The sequence below is a fragment of the Artemia sp. Qi Xiang Cuo genome, chromosome 7, assembly GCF_049724085.1.
Source record: "Artemia sp. Qi Xiang Cuo chromosome 7, ASM4972408v1, whole genome shotgun sequence".
Taxonomy (NCBI): Eukaryota; Metazoa; Arthropoda; class Branchiopoda; order Anostraca; family Artemiidae; genus Artemia; species Artemia sp. Qi Xiang Cuo.
Window position 1 is genome coordinate 76712274 of NC_142800.1, and position 14335 is coordinate 76726608.

At 35.9% G+C, this 14335-nt stretch overlaps 1 protein-coding gene across 1 annotated transcript in view; it reads right to left on the minus strand.

Annotated features, from left to right (window-relative positions):
* GCS2alpha (glucosidase 2 subunit alpha) overlaps positions 1 to 14335 on the minus strand; it is a 131676-nt gene that overhangs the window by 21272 nt on the left and 96069 nt on the right. Inside the window, exons 11-14 of the mRNA XM_089092575.1 lie at positions 13938 to 14033; positions 5724 to 5978; positions 3662 to 3807; positions 269 to 518 (exon numbers count right to left, since the gene is read on the minus strand). Coding sequence (XP_088948701.1) covers positions 269 to 518; positions 3662 to 3807; positions 5724 to 5978; positions 13938 to 14033 — 747 coding nt within the window. The remainder of the gene's footprint in view (positions 1 to 268; positions 519 to 3661; positions 3808 to 5723; positions 5979 to 13937; positions 14034 to 14335) is intronic.

Genomic DNA, 14335 nt, shown 5'->3' on the forward strand with positions numbered 1-14335 from the left:
AAACTGCCACTGTCACCGAGAGTGCACATGTACAGATCTGCCAATAAAGACAGAGAATTCTGTTTTTCTTGAATTACATTAGCAGCAACTAATAAAAGGATTGTCAAACCTCAGGTGTTGATTTTTAGCTACATAGATGACATTTAAATGAAAAAAGTCATAATTAGAAGCAAAATGCAAAGACAATGCCACTGTCTCTACTTATAACAAGTAAGCATTAAAAAAACTTGATAATGGATAAGGCGAAAATTAGAAAATGGGGAGTTACCTAAAAGATATACATCATCCAGAGCGAACGTATCTGAGTCTTTGGGGTACTCCAGCCACAATGGTCTCATGGGTGGGATACCGGTCTTTTCATTTTCATAAAATAGGGTATACCAGTAAGGTAACAAGGTATATCGTTGCCTAATTGCTTGTCTAATAATGTCCTTGGTTGTTTCATCATATAGGTATGGCTCCCGGCGTCTTGTTTGCTCATGCGCATGGGCTCTGAAAAATGGTTGATATGCGCCAGCCTGAAAAAAGATATTCTATATTTTGGAGGGGGAATCATTAAAAACCACCAGTTTATAATTGCGTCAACAACGAAACAAAAACAACAACAACAACAAAACCCTACAAGTCTCCTGTTAAAAAGATTAGTGAATGCATTTGACAGCGCAAATATAAAAGTTAGGATAAAAATACAACAGTATTTTTTATTTGACTGTAATTGCGTTATGCACAAAATACATGAAAACAACCTTCAAACATCTACCAGAAGCTTTCTTTTTTCTCAAAAATAAATTATCATTTCAAATACTTGAAACATCATTTAAAAAGTATTACTAATATCTTTTTATAGAAAATACATTTTGTTCATAAAGCTACTAAGAGCTCGAGTTAATTAGGAAAAGTCAAGAAAAAGATTTTTTTTCAATTTTGCACCAATATTGACCAAATACCTAACCTGTATAGAGTAACTATTCTGAAAAGTAGATAGGTTCAATATAAGTCACCTATATTTCTGGCAATAGTGTGCCACATTCAAAACTCAAGAGTAAAAAAAACTCTTTTTTTAAGGATGTCTCTGGATTATAGCTTGCTTCTGACGGCACATTCGATATCAAGTAAAAGTGCCATACAGTTTGACAGTATTAACACTTTGTCTTTGATATATTTTTTTTCATTTAAGATGTTTGAATTGTTTAGAAGCCAGATTGGTTATCCATAAATCCAGAGCTAAGAAAATACAAAAGGAAAATTCATTGCTGGTTTTGATCTAAACATCCAAATCATTTGGAAAAGAATATTTCAGATTAGCTGAAATAAAATAAAAATAACCTTTATTATTAGAAAACATTTGATATTGATATTTTCTGCTCAAAGAGAGGTTTGTTTCGGTAACTATGGTTAAATTTATTTAAATAATTGACAGTTTTATAAGATTCATGAGTTACTGAAGTCTGGGACACTGCAAAATAATGTTATTTGCGGAAAGTGAGTTATATATTTTGACTGGTCAGTAACGGGGGCGTCGAAGGATTTTGATCGGCTGAAAAACAAAATAAGAGTTATAACCAAGCGATTGGTGGGTGATTGTTCTATTCAGAAAGTTTTTGTTTAAACAAGCGTTGTTTATGTTAGAAGACTAGTGGCATCAATTTAAGGGAGAGGAGGTCAGAGGCCCCTGGAAATGGCCTAGTTTCCCCCCCCCCCCCGCCAGATTTTAGAGATTTCTTCTTTGATGGATACTTTCATTGAAAAATACTTTTTTTTTGTAGTTTCATAATTAATTTGAAAAAAATGACAAATGCCCCCTCCCTTAGATTTGGAAAAATATATTTTTCCTTATAAATTTTTGGAAAATTGACGTCACTATAAACGTCATGGCCAATTTACTTTGGGACTTAACACCCCCAGAACTTGACAACATGTCTTCGGTGTAAGCAGTAAAAAATAGCAAATAGTTTAGCAAGGGCCTTTCATCAAAGAAATAAAATCGATTGCTTTCCAAGAGCTAGCTTGATCACAATCTACAAGAGCCTTAACTATAGGATCGAGTCCTAGCCATAGCTAGAGGAATGTAGGCTAAAAGTTACATTGATCCTAACCGCCAATAGAATCCTAAATCCGTTACGTTCAACTGATATCAGGTCATATCCTGCGTCCAATAAGCTTATTCAAATAAGATCTTTATTGATTCTGGGCGTTCAATAGGCAGTCGGAATTATTGAATTGTATTCAAAATCATTTATTGAAACATATTGCGATTAATTCTTTGCTTATTGTGATTTAGAGCTCAGCAAGCTGCATTTCATTCTTTTACAGAGAAAAGTCTTGTTATATTTATCTATTAGAATAATATTTTCGGTTAGGTTCAAAGACACTAAGGGCTTGAAAGATTTTATTTTCTTTTTTTTTGCAAAAGATTCATTTTGACGTTCAAGCCGCGTTCGAAAGTGCACATTGATTACGCTTATTGAACAAATTATTGCAACTAATTGCAATAGGCTTTTTTGAATGCCGGGATTAACTCCGCCTGTAAGTAATTTCAGCATGTCCAAAGCTTGGATAAAGGAGGAGGATTTTCTGGTTGTCTAGCAACCTGTCCTTAGAAAAATTTATGCTATAGAGCATCCAAGTCGCTCCTTAGTCGCTCCTGAGCGACTAAGTTTTAGAATACCAAAAAAACAGTGTTTATATTATTTTTCAAGATACTTGATTTCAACATTCAAATAGTATTAATAAATAACTAATGAAAAAACTCAAAGAAAGCTTAAATAATTTTCACTCTAAATAAATTAGTAATCATATGAACTTATTTGAGCAATGCAACACCGGAAGGGAGACGGAGGCACAACAACTTTTTCCTTTGAGGGGCGGGGGGTTCAAGCAACCTAGATTCATACTTTCAAAGGAAGAATCTAAATGTTTTTGTGATGCAAGTACTATTGAGTGGGGACCCTCGCTACCCATGAGTAAAATTTCTCAACCGAGGGGCCTTTGAGGGGCGGGGGGTTCAAGCAACCTAGATTCATACTTTCAAAGGAAGAATCTAAATGTTTTTGTGATGCAAGTACTATTGAGTGGGGACCCTCGCTACCCATGAGTAAAATTTCTCAACCGAGGGGCCTTTGAGGGGCGGGGGGTTCAAGCAACCTAGATTCATACTTTCAAAGGAAGAATCTAAATGTTTTTGTGATGCAAGTACTATTGAGTGGGGACCCTCGCTACCCATGAGTAAAATTTCTCAACCGAGGGGCCTATGAGGGGCGGGGGGTTCAAGCAACCTAGATTCATACTTTCAAAGGAAGAATCTAAATGTTTTTGTGATGCAAGTACTATTGAGTGGGGACCCTCGCTACCCATGAGTAAAATTTCTCAACCAAATGCCATCCTGTTTATATCTTCAAAAATAATTTCTTCCTATGTTACAAAAATAAGGCTACAATATACTTACCTAATACATACAGGAAATAGACTGACAACGTTAAAAAGAGGAGTCGCGCTTTACCAGTCACGAGGAGATATTCCAACTAATTTTTTTGGTATTGGCGCTACATAGGGGGAAATTGTTACACAGAGGATCTTATTGTTTTACAGGATAAAGTAACTAACAGTGAAAAAAAAGAGCTGGATTTGGAAGACCTTGAATTTTAGTACAAATAATCATTACCTGATACCACCTAATAAGTAGGTCTGTCTCAGGATTTTTGAAAAACCCACCAACATCACCGCCAGTGAACGACATACCAGCAATACTCAGACTTAAAACCATTGGTATCGAAACTTGTAGATGGCCCCATTCAGCTCCGTTATCACCTAAACAAGAAAACATTCAAGACAAAAAAAAAAAAAAAAAAAAAAAAATTCCGAGACTAGTGCGCAGGCCATATTATAGTCGCACTTCTGGATAAAATTTAACATTACGCATATGATATAATTACGTATAGGATATACGTAATTTTTCGAGTTAAACATTGTTCAAATTTCAAGCGTAAAACTTATGATTGACGAATCAGAATAAAGATTAGAGGCACAATCGTATGAAATGAGAAACAAAAGAGGAGCTTGGAACAGGAGTTTTCTTATCTGTAAGATGAATCATGCAAAAGATCCAAGGCACCTCATTCTTAGGCAATAATTGGGAGCAAAATAGTGTTGGTCAAAGTTTTTCAATCCAGTTCCTTGACACAGATTACACAAGTTAATATTTTACATAGTTTAGTAATTCTTATTTTAGCATAATTTATTGTTTTGCTAAATAAAAGAAATACGAGCTCATGGATAGCAAAACTTGAAAGAAAAATGAGTTAGTTTTGAAATTCTCTTTTCTATTCTCTGAAAAACAAGATACTATCACGGTTGGAGTTAAGGCTTATTCTTCCTGTAAAACCAGCAGTTTTGCGACAAGCCTAAAGCTGCAACTTGTACTGGAAGGAATAGATAGTTATTTTGTTGGATTCATGAATTTCAAACCTCCGAGCTAGAATTCTGATATATTTTTTCTTTGAGAATATATATATATATATATATATATATATATATATATATATATATATATATATATATATATATATATATATATATATATATACTATAAAAGAAAAAATAACCTTTGGAAGTAACCTTAATAGAAGCATAAAATGAAAGAAAAGGCAAAAAAAGCAAAATACCCATGAAAGACCATTTGAAATTGAATTCGGTAAGATTATTTCTATGGCTAATTGTGCAGCCCATCGATTGATCCGATTTGTATCAAGGCGAATAATTCTTCTTTTGCAATGAAAAGGAATTTCTACTAAGTCATTTTTCATTATGGAACTTTCTTCTGAATTTCACACTATAAAATTCCTTCTCATTATGAAAAAAGATCAAGATATGATTTGCCAAAAAGATGAAACATGATATAAACCATTTTAAAACCACTTAAGAAATCGCAAATATTAAAAAAAAGTACAGCGAGAACATCATGAAAAATCCCTAAAATTTCAAAAAAGCAAAGAAAAAAGATGCATGATAAAATAGACATTTTCAAAGTTCAACATTGAACATCTCAAATTTCTTCTTCCGTCGTCCACCTTTGTTGACCTTAGTGAAGAAATACATTCTATTTCCAATTACACACCGAATTTTACTGCGAAAAGTTTCTTTGCAGATAAAGCGAAACAATATGAGGGCAGAAGGTCTGAGGCCTCATGTGTCACGACTGAAGCGACTGGAGGGAGGCGAAGCATCACTTGACTTGCGACTTTGTGAATTATGCAAGGTCTTATTAACGAAGAACCGAATATCCAAACACTAACGGATCGAAGCAAGAGAAATGCATGGACCTTTGCAAGGGTGAAAGGATATAACTGTCAACGACAGCGTGCTAAGTACTATTTCATTTGTGGGAAAGTTGAAGGCCAAAGTCCTACTCCATCAAAGCAAGAATCGAGTATCTGGGCCTGATTCGAGAAAACCACCGATCCATTTGCGAGTGGGGGGGGGGGGCAACTGCCCAAGCTGCTAAGCCTATAAGAGCGAAGCAAGCGGACAAGGCGAAAAAAAAAAAACAACCTAAAAACAGTATTTTTTTTCTTCGTGAAAAGTCTGATCTTCGTGAGTGAACGCTTTGTATCATCTGCTGTAATCATCTGATGTAACCATGACAGAGCCGATTATAATAAGCAACATATATTTTTCAAAATACCAGAGATAAAAGCCTGATATTACAGATGTTTTGTAGATCTAACCTGTCCATATAGCTCCGTATCTTTGAGATCCAGCAAAAAATGATCTTGAGAGAATAAACGGCCTCAGCTTGTTTTCCCCTCTGGCCATGAGTCCTTGGAAAGTGCTGTCAACAACGAGCATGCCGTAAATATTGTGCACATCTCTATGCTCCCAACCTCCATGATGCAATTTATCTTTGTGCATCGTGACTTCAGGTCCATTAAATACAGAAGGTTCGTTCATATCGTTCCATATGTAAACATCTTTGGTCGTACCTGAAATAACAAGAACATGTCGTTAAACTAGATTCGTAACTTAAACTTAAAAAATGCAGAATGACACTAAATTTAATGTTTTATAAAGGCTAAGTATTTCAAAAATTAAAAAAACTTTTATGTCAAAATTAACTAAAATAGATAAAAAGTAACTTCGATAATTTAATTTTTTTGTAACATATATAGACAAAATTCATTAAAAGTTAAAAAAAAAAAAAAAAAAAAACAAAAAAAACAAAAAATAAAAAAAAAAAAAAAACGGAGTTTGATTTCTACGATGAGACTATACGAAAGCGTTTCCGTGACAATCCAAACAGAAGAATAAGTAACAAAAAGGAACATAAAAAGGGGATAAGCTTTCAACGCCAATTTTTGAATTCTTGCCAATTACTAAAATAGTTGCTATTGTGTAAAGAGGACTCGGGTACAAATTATGAAAACGTATTGAAACAATATAGGTTTCGTGAGTTTTACAAGCAAATAGGAACATTTAATCTCGAATAATTTTTTTTTAACAGTACACCAAGTAGTAGAATCCGAACCCTTCAAACATAAAAGAGAAAACCTGGACTCAGATTGTTCTGTGGTAATGATTTGCACTTCTATTGCAACGCCATCTTCAGTTTTGCACGCGCCCACTGGCCAAAATTCCCAGCATATTTAGCCGTACAATGGTCCGATCAATTCAAAATAGTTAGTGCAAGCACCCTCAAATCTCAAAGGCTTAATTGGAAAAGTAACAAAGGCACAATAGTAGCAAGAATTATGTTTCTGTAGGATAAAAACACTTTTTGGGCAATATTTTCTTGAATAGTCAATCAAACTACCACAGCAAGCCATAAGAAAAGAACAGAAAGATGCTTTGCACGTCCGTCAGTGCTGTGGTATCTAATATCCACTGAAATAGAAAAAATTTCCCCTCTAGCCACCCTTAACAATTGAAACAGCTATTTAATTTAACAATACTTGACCCAAATTGTAGTCCCCACACCAAACTACGGGGCAAAATGATGATCTTTACAGATAAATTTTAGCACACGCACGATGATATAATTGTTTTTGTATTATAATTCTTGCATTATTGGCAAATATATTTCAATATTCAAAAGGTTTCTTTTTAGTTCTGTCCTACATTACTATCTTTTGTCCTGGACTTGTTTGTACTGTTGTCTGAAATGCGATTGCGTCATTTTGGCCACCATTAAACTTGCTTGTTCAGAGTGGTTGCAGTTGTGGTAGGATCCAGTCACGCCCAAAAAGCAAAAGTTTTACCATATTTTTTTAAGCATATGATGCATACTACCATGGCCATATCTATCTTGGAATAAATAAAAATAGTTTAAAAACAAACTGAATCGATCTGCTTTCCCAAGTTTTTAGCTTGGATTAAAATAAACATATACATTTAATTAAATTCTAGATTTTAGTCAACAAAAATTAAGGTTCTTCTCAACTTTTCTTTTTTCTCCCAAGGAGTGCTTAACTTTCGGTGGTGCAATCAGTTCTAATTTCAACTAAAATCCATGTTGCCCCCCACCCCAACAGGTCACCTTCTCCAAGTCAAATTCTAGTTTGTGTGGGTAACAATTAGCCACGTCTTGATGCCTACTGAAAAATACTTGATTTTCAATTCAAAATCAACGGAATTTATCTCTTTTATTTTTTCTCGAACACCACATATGCCGAAACCACATATCAATAAAAGCAACAAAACACAGGAATTGAAAAACCAAATTTGAAAAATGTACTTGTCCAAATTATAAAATAAAACAATATCAAATTTATTTTCTCAGTTTATATTACCTTAGTTAGTAACTACAATTGAATTTTATTTTTTAATTTCTTTTCGGTACCTGTTAAGAATCCGGTAAACACGCGGGAAAGACTGCATCGAAATCTCAAAGATGCTTAATGAAAAACAGGTTTTCGCTGCATAGTGAGGTAATGCTCACTCCGAGACAAAGATTTAAACTTTAGTTTTTTGGGGTCGAAAGGGTCAAAAAAGGTACCTAGTTTAGGTTGCGTATTTAATATATGCTATGTTTTAACACCCCCCCCCCCCTATTGTGCAAACATATAGCCCAAATTTGTTTCTGAGCTATTATATTTTCATCCTATTTTGTTTTATTTCATTAGCATTTCTTTTTTCTTCCAAGGAGTGCTTAACTTTAGGAGGCGCAATCAGTTCTAATTTCAACCAAAATCCATGTTAAAGTACCAGAATTTTCCGTCGCGTCAGTTTCTTATACTTTTTTTAATCAGTCTCTGACAATTATTCTATGATAATTCCTCGATCGCTTCTTCAACACCAATTTTCAAATACTATTTATTTATCCCTCCTTCTGAGGAGATCCTGAGCATGGTACGAGTCCATCCACACTTATTACCTTCACCAGGAGACACGTAGGCAGAACCAAAGAATAGAGGGCATTGATAAGAGAGGAATCTTAGTCGCATTGACAGACACCTACTCTACCATGTCTTGGACAGAAGAGTTGAACCAAGAGATAAAAGCAGTGACAATCCCAGGAAAAACGGATCCACCACCTCCTTGCCACGTAGTTAAATAGAAATATTTTACTTTTTTTATTATTATTATTCGTAATGCATCGCGTTAAATTTGAAAACAACTTCCCATACGTCCATTGAAATATTCACCAACTATTGATTATGAGGTAAAACATAAAATCCTGGAATGCAGTTTTAACTGTGAGGTTGTCTGCTCAAAGTTTTTACTGAGGAAGAGCTGAAAGTGGAAGAAATTGAAGAAAAGATAAGAGCTTTAAATTGAATTTCATACAACTGAGGTAAGTATAGGCAAATGGAAATGGCAGGACTGATTGTTATTTCAGTTGAATCATAGGCAGCGCCCTAGCGCTGCCTAAGTAAAGAAAGATGAGGCCACAATGTGTTTTTTTTTCTCCATACCCGGGAACTTCGTATCGAATAAGTTGTCATAGAAACTACGAAAATGATTCATTCGATTGGAAATTGGAGTGGCTAGTGCCCTTTTTAATAGTCGAAAGTGATTGGAGGGCAACTAGCCCACCCCCCCAACACCCAACAAACACATCCAAACAAAATTTTGAGATAGCCATTTTGTTCAGAGTAATTGATTTCCAGATAGAAAATACGTTTCTGAGGAGGACACTCCCCAACAACCCTCAGGGCAAGGGTTTTAAGTTAAGCCCAGGGAGCATATAAGATTTTCATAGAAGGCGTTGTCGTAGAAACTTCAAAAAAATCTAATTCTGTTTGAAATTCAACGGGATAGTGTCATTTTTAATAGTTAGAAGTGTTTGGAAAACATCAAGCCCCCCCCCACGCCCATTCGTCCCCCAAACAGCTCCACGAAGAAGTTCGAGATAGCCATTTTGTTCAGCGTAGTTGATTTCCAGATAGAAAATATATTTTTCAGGAAGACACTTCGCCACAACCTTCAGGGCACGGATTATAAGTTATGCCCTGGCGGCATATAAGGTTTTTTATTGAAATCTTTGTCGTAGAAGATTGAAAAAGGGCTCATTCGATTTGAAATTCAAAGGGCTAGTACCCTTTTTAATAGTCGAAAGTGATTAGAAGGCAACTAACCCCCCTCTCACGCCCACCTTTTCCCCAAACACATCCAATCAAAATTTTTAGATAGCCATTTTATTCAGCGTAGTTGAAAGTTTTGGAAATTAGGTCTTTAAGGATGACAACCACTCCCCCCCACAGCCCTCAGGGCAAGGGTTATAAGTTATGCCCTGGGGACATATAAAATTTTTAATAAAAGGCAACTAGCCCCCCCCCCCCGCCCATCATCCCCCCAAACGCATCCAATATAAATTTTGAGATAACCATTTTATTTAGCGTAGTTGATTTGCAGATAGAAAATATGTTTTTGAGGAGGACATTCCCCCAGAGCCCTCAGGGCAAAGTTTTTAAGTTATGTCCTGGGGGCATATAAGGTTTTATAGAAGGCGTTGTCGTAGAAACTTCAAAACAGGCTCATTTGATTGGAAATTCAAAGGGCTAGTGCTCTTTTTAATAATCGAAAGTGATTGGAGGGCACCTAGCCCCCCCCCCACACCCATCATTCCCCCAAGCACATCAAATCAAAATTTTTAGATAGCCATTTTGTTCAGCGTAGGATAGTTGATTCCCAGATAGAAAATATGTTTTTGAGGAGGATACTCCCCCACAATCGTCAGGGCAAGGGTTTTAAGTTATGCCCTGGGGGCATATAAGGTTTTTATAGAAGGCGTTGTCATAGAAACTTCAAAACAGAATCATTCTATTGAAAATTCAAAGGGCTCGTGCCCTTTTTAACAGTCGAAAGTTATCTAAGGGCCACTATCAACCCCCCCCCCCCCCACGCTCATCATTCCCCCAAGCACATCCAATCAAAATTTTGAGATAGCCATTTTGTTCAGCGTAGGCTAGTTGATTTCCTGATAGAAAATATATTTTTGAGGAGGATACTCCCCCACAATCCTCAGGGCAAGGATTTTAAGTTATGCCCTGGAGGCATATAAGGTTTTTATAGAAGGCGTCGTCGTAGAAGCTTCAAAGGGGGCTCCTTCGATTGGAAATTCAAAGGGTTAGTGCCCTTTTTAATAGTCGAAAGTGATTGGAGGGCACCTAGCCCCCCCCACGCCCATCATTCCCCCACGCACATCCACGCCCAATTTTGAGATAGCCATTTTGTTCAGCGTAGGCTAGATGATTTCCTGATAGAAAATGTTTTTGAGGAGGATACTCCCCCACAACCCTCAGAGCAAGGGTTTTAAGTTATGCCCTGGGGGCATATAAGGTTTTTATAGAAGGCGTTGTCGTACAAACTTCAAATCAGACTAATTCGATTCTAAATTCAAAGGGCTAGGGTCCTTTCTAACAGTCGAAAATCATTGAAGGGAACTTAGCCCCCCCCCCCACACACCTATCCTTCCCCAAAACAAACCCAATAAAAATTTTGAGATAGCCATTTTGTTCAGCGTAGTTGATTTCCAGATAGAAAATATGTTTTTGAGGAGGACAACCGCCACAATCCTCAGGGCAAGGCTTTTAACTTATGCCCTGTGGGCATAAAAGGTTTTTATAGAAGGCGTTGTCGTAAAAACTTCAAAACAGGCTCATTCGATTGGAAATTTCAAAGGGCTAGTGCCCTTTTTAATGGTATAATGTGATTGGAGGGCAACTAGCCCCCCCCCCCCCTATCCCATCAAAATTTTGAGATATCCAATTCGTTCAGCGTAGGCTAGTTGATTTCTAGACAGAAAATATGTTTTTGAGGAGGACACACCCCCACAACCCTCAGGGCAAGGGTTTTAAGTTATGCCCTGGAGGCATATAAGGTTTTTATAGAAGGTGTCGTCGTAGAAGCTTCAAAGGGGGCTCCTTCGATTGGAAATTCAAAGGGCTAGTGCCCTTTTTAATAGTAGAAAGTGATTGGAGGGTAACTAGCCCCCCCCCACGCCCATTATTCTCCCAAACACATACATTCAAAATTTTGAGACAGCCATTTAGTTCAGCGTAGTTGATTTCCAGATAGAAAGTTTGTTTTTGAGGAGGACACTCCCCCACAACCCTCAGGGCAAGGGTTTTAAGTTATGCCCTGGGGGCATATACGGTTTTTATAGAAGGTGTTGTCGTTGAAACTTCAAAAAAAGCTCATTCAATTGGCAATTCATAGGGCTAGTGCCATTTTTAATAGTCGAAAGTGATTGGAGGGCAACTAGCCCCCCCCCACGCCTATCATTCCCCCAAACACATCCAATCAAATTTTGAGATAGCCATTATGTTCAGCGTAGTTGATTTCCAGATAGAAAATATGTTTTTGAGGAGGATACTCCCCACAGCCCTCAGGGCAAGGGTTTTAAGCTATGCCCTATGGGCATTTACGGTTTTTATAGAAGGCGTTGTCGTAGAAACTTCAAAAAAGGGCTTATTCGATTTGAAATTCAAAGGGCTAGTGCCCTTTTTACTAGTCGAAAGTGATTGGTGATATTTTTTTTTGTTGCTGTTGCTTAGACCAGGGCACTTCGTATCAAAGGAGCTGTCGTGGGAACTTCGAAAGGGGCTCATTCAATTGAAAATAGAAAGGGCTGATGCCCTTTTTAATAGTCGAAAGTGATTGGAGGGCAACTAATCCCCCATCCACTCCCACCCTCCCACGCCCACCCTCCCATTTTGTTTAAAAACTAAATGTTGCCTTAAGATTAAATCAAAATGCACTGTGTTAATGCTAATTCCCAATAAGTCATGTCAGCAGTATCCCAAGAACGACTGAAACTAAATTAAAAACTACTATTTGTGTACAGATTATTAAGAGGGTGTTTGCTGTTGATAATTGCTGAAAATTTTTTCTCCATCTTATAACTAGCAGTCCAAACTATAAAGTCTTCAGAAACAAAAACATTTTAAGCTTTCTTTTCTTTTTCCCTGAAAAAACTATGTCAATATAAAACGAACAAAAATTAATGAAAAAAACATTTTCCTCAAAATAAGTTTTTCGAAGAAAAGAAAAAAACTCCATTCAACAAAAAATGAGCAAAATAAAATCAAATAATCTACCAAGTGTGAAACTACCACAAATCAGCATCGATAAATAAATGAAACCCAAAACGAACAGAAATTACAATAAATAACCGAGTCAAACTCAAAACGACCAGAAATTAGCGAAACCCCTGTGCCTTCCCAAGGCCAGAACAAAATTTGCACTTTACTGAAAAAATACAAATGAATGTGCATTGTCAGTTTAAAATACATATACTGATATTTAGTAATCAAATTGTTAATATTGTTTGATATAGTAAAGCTATAAAATTGACAACATTTATATTTTTTCAGTAAACTGCAAATTTTCTTCTGGCCTTGGGAAGGCGTGGGGGATTTGCGCCCAACTTATGTTAATTTCTGCTCGTTTTGAGTTTGACTCGGTTATTTATTGTAATTTCTGTTCGTTTTGGGTTCCATTTATTTATCGATGCTGATTTGTGGTAGTTTCACGCTTGGTAGATTATTTTATTTTTGCTCATTTTTTGTTTAATGGAGTTCTTTACTTTTCTTTTAAAAACTTATTTTGTGGAAAGTTTATTTTAATTAATATGTTTAAAAAACGAGGGAAAAAAGGGGAAACTTGGCTGCCTCGTTTCAAAGGATATATTGCTGGTAAGTTGAAATGTGTGGAAAAAAGTTGAAACTACAAAGGTAACAGTTATTTTGATTGGACAGAGGAAAAAATAGAATGCTCCAAAAAAGAGTTGGGTAGGGAATATTTATAAAAAAGAAAACAAAACATTAAACATAGAAATAAGGTTAGGCATATTTTGTATTTACTGAAGTGGTTGAAGAATGCACCAAAATTAAATTTGTCACGTGCAAGCTGCTCATATTTAAAGATTTGTTTATACTGTAAAGGTTTTTTTCTTTTTTTTTTTTTTAATGTATGAACAGTACAAACATAGTCATTAGTTTTGGAAAGTATAGAAGTTAGGAGCAATGAGAGAAGAAGAGGTGGGATTAAATAAAAGAACTTGTAACTTTTACAGATTACATAATGAAGTCACCAGTTTAACAATACTGTGATTGAACTGAAAAAACAAACAAAAAAAAACACTCCTAGTTACGAGACTATTTTGCGGGGTAAAGAAATGAGCTATTTAACAGAGGATCTGAATAATTCAAAACCACAAAAAATAAACGAATTACGCGACTATTAAGGGGATGGGAGGGGCTCCATCAGCATGCAAACATCTAGGACTATTTCAGTAGTCTTCTTTTAAAAAAACTCATACGAAAATGGACTGAGAAATAACAAAAACAATGAATCATACTTTCCCAATTACTAGGAACGCAAATAGTAAAAGAGCATCACAAGAAACTAGCAAACCCAGGTAACGATAAGAACATATTGATGGAAAAAATCTAAAAGACAACATGCAACAAAAGTAACTATTTTTAATAAAAAAGAAGTACCATGATACTTATCGAAAGCGTATTGCTTGTTCCAATATTCTCGCACTGCTGGGTTGAAAAAGTCTGGATAACTAGAAGACCCTGGCCAACACCAACCTGAAACATAATACCAAAATTTGCATGGAAATCCATTCTATATCATTTCAAGGGACAATTCTGGTAAGTAAGGATTAGGCCAAAACAAAGCACGATTTTAGTGCTTAGAGGGTCTAAGGATTACATCTTTCAAAAAGAAGGTAGCTCACTAGACCGTATTTTGTTGTATAATAGACCAAATCATTCTTAGTCAGGTGCTTTTTACTCAAACAAAAAACATGTGATTTCTCATAAATAACACTCACCATCGTATTAAATTTTTCTCTCTCCCCAAAGACACAATAATGAGGCTTGTTCTATCT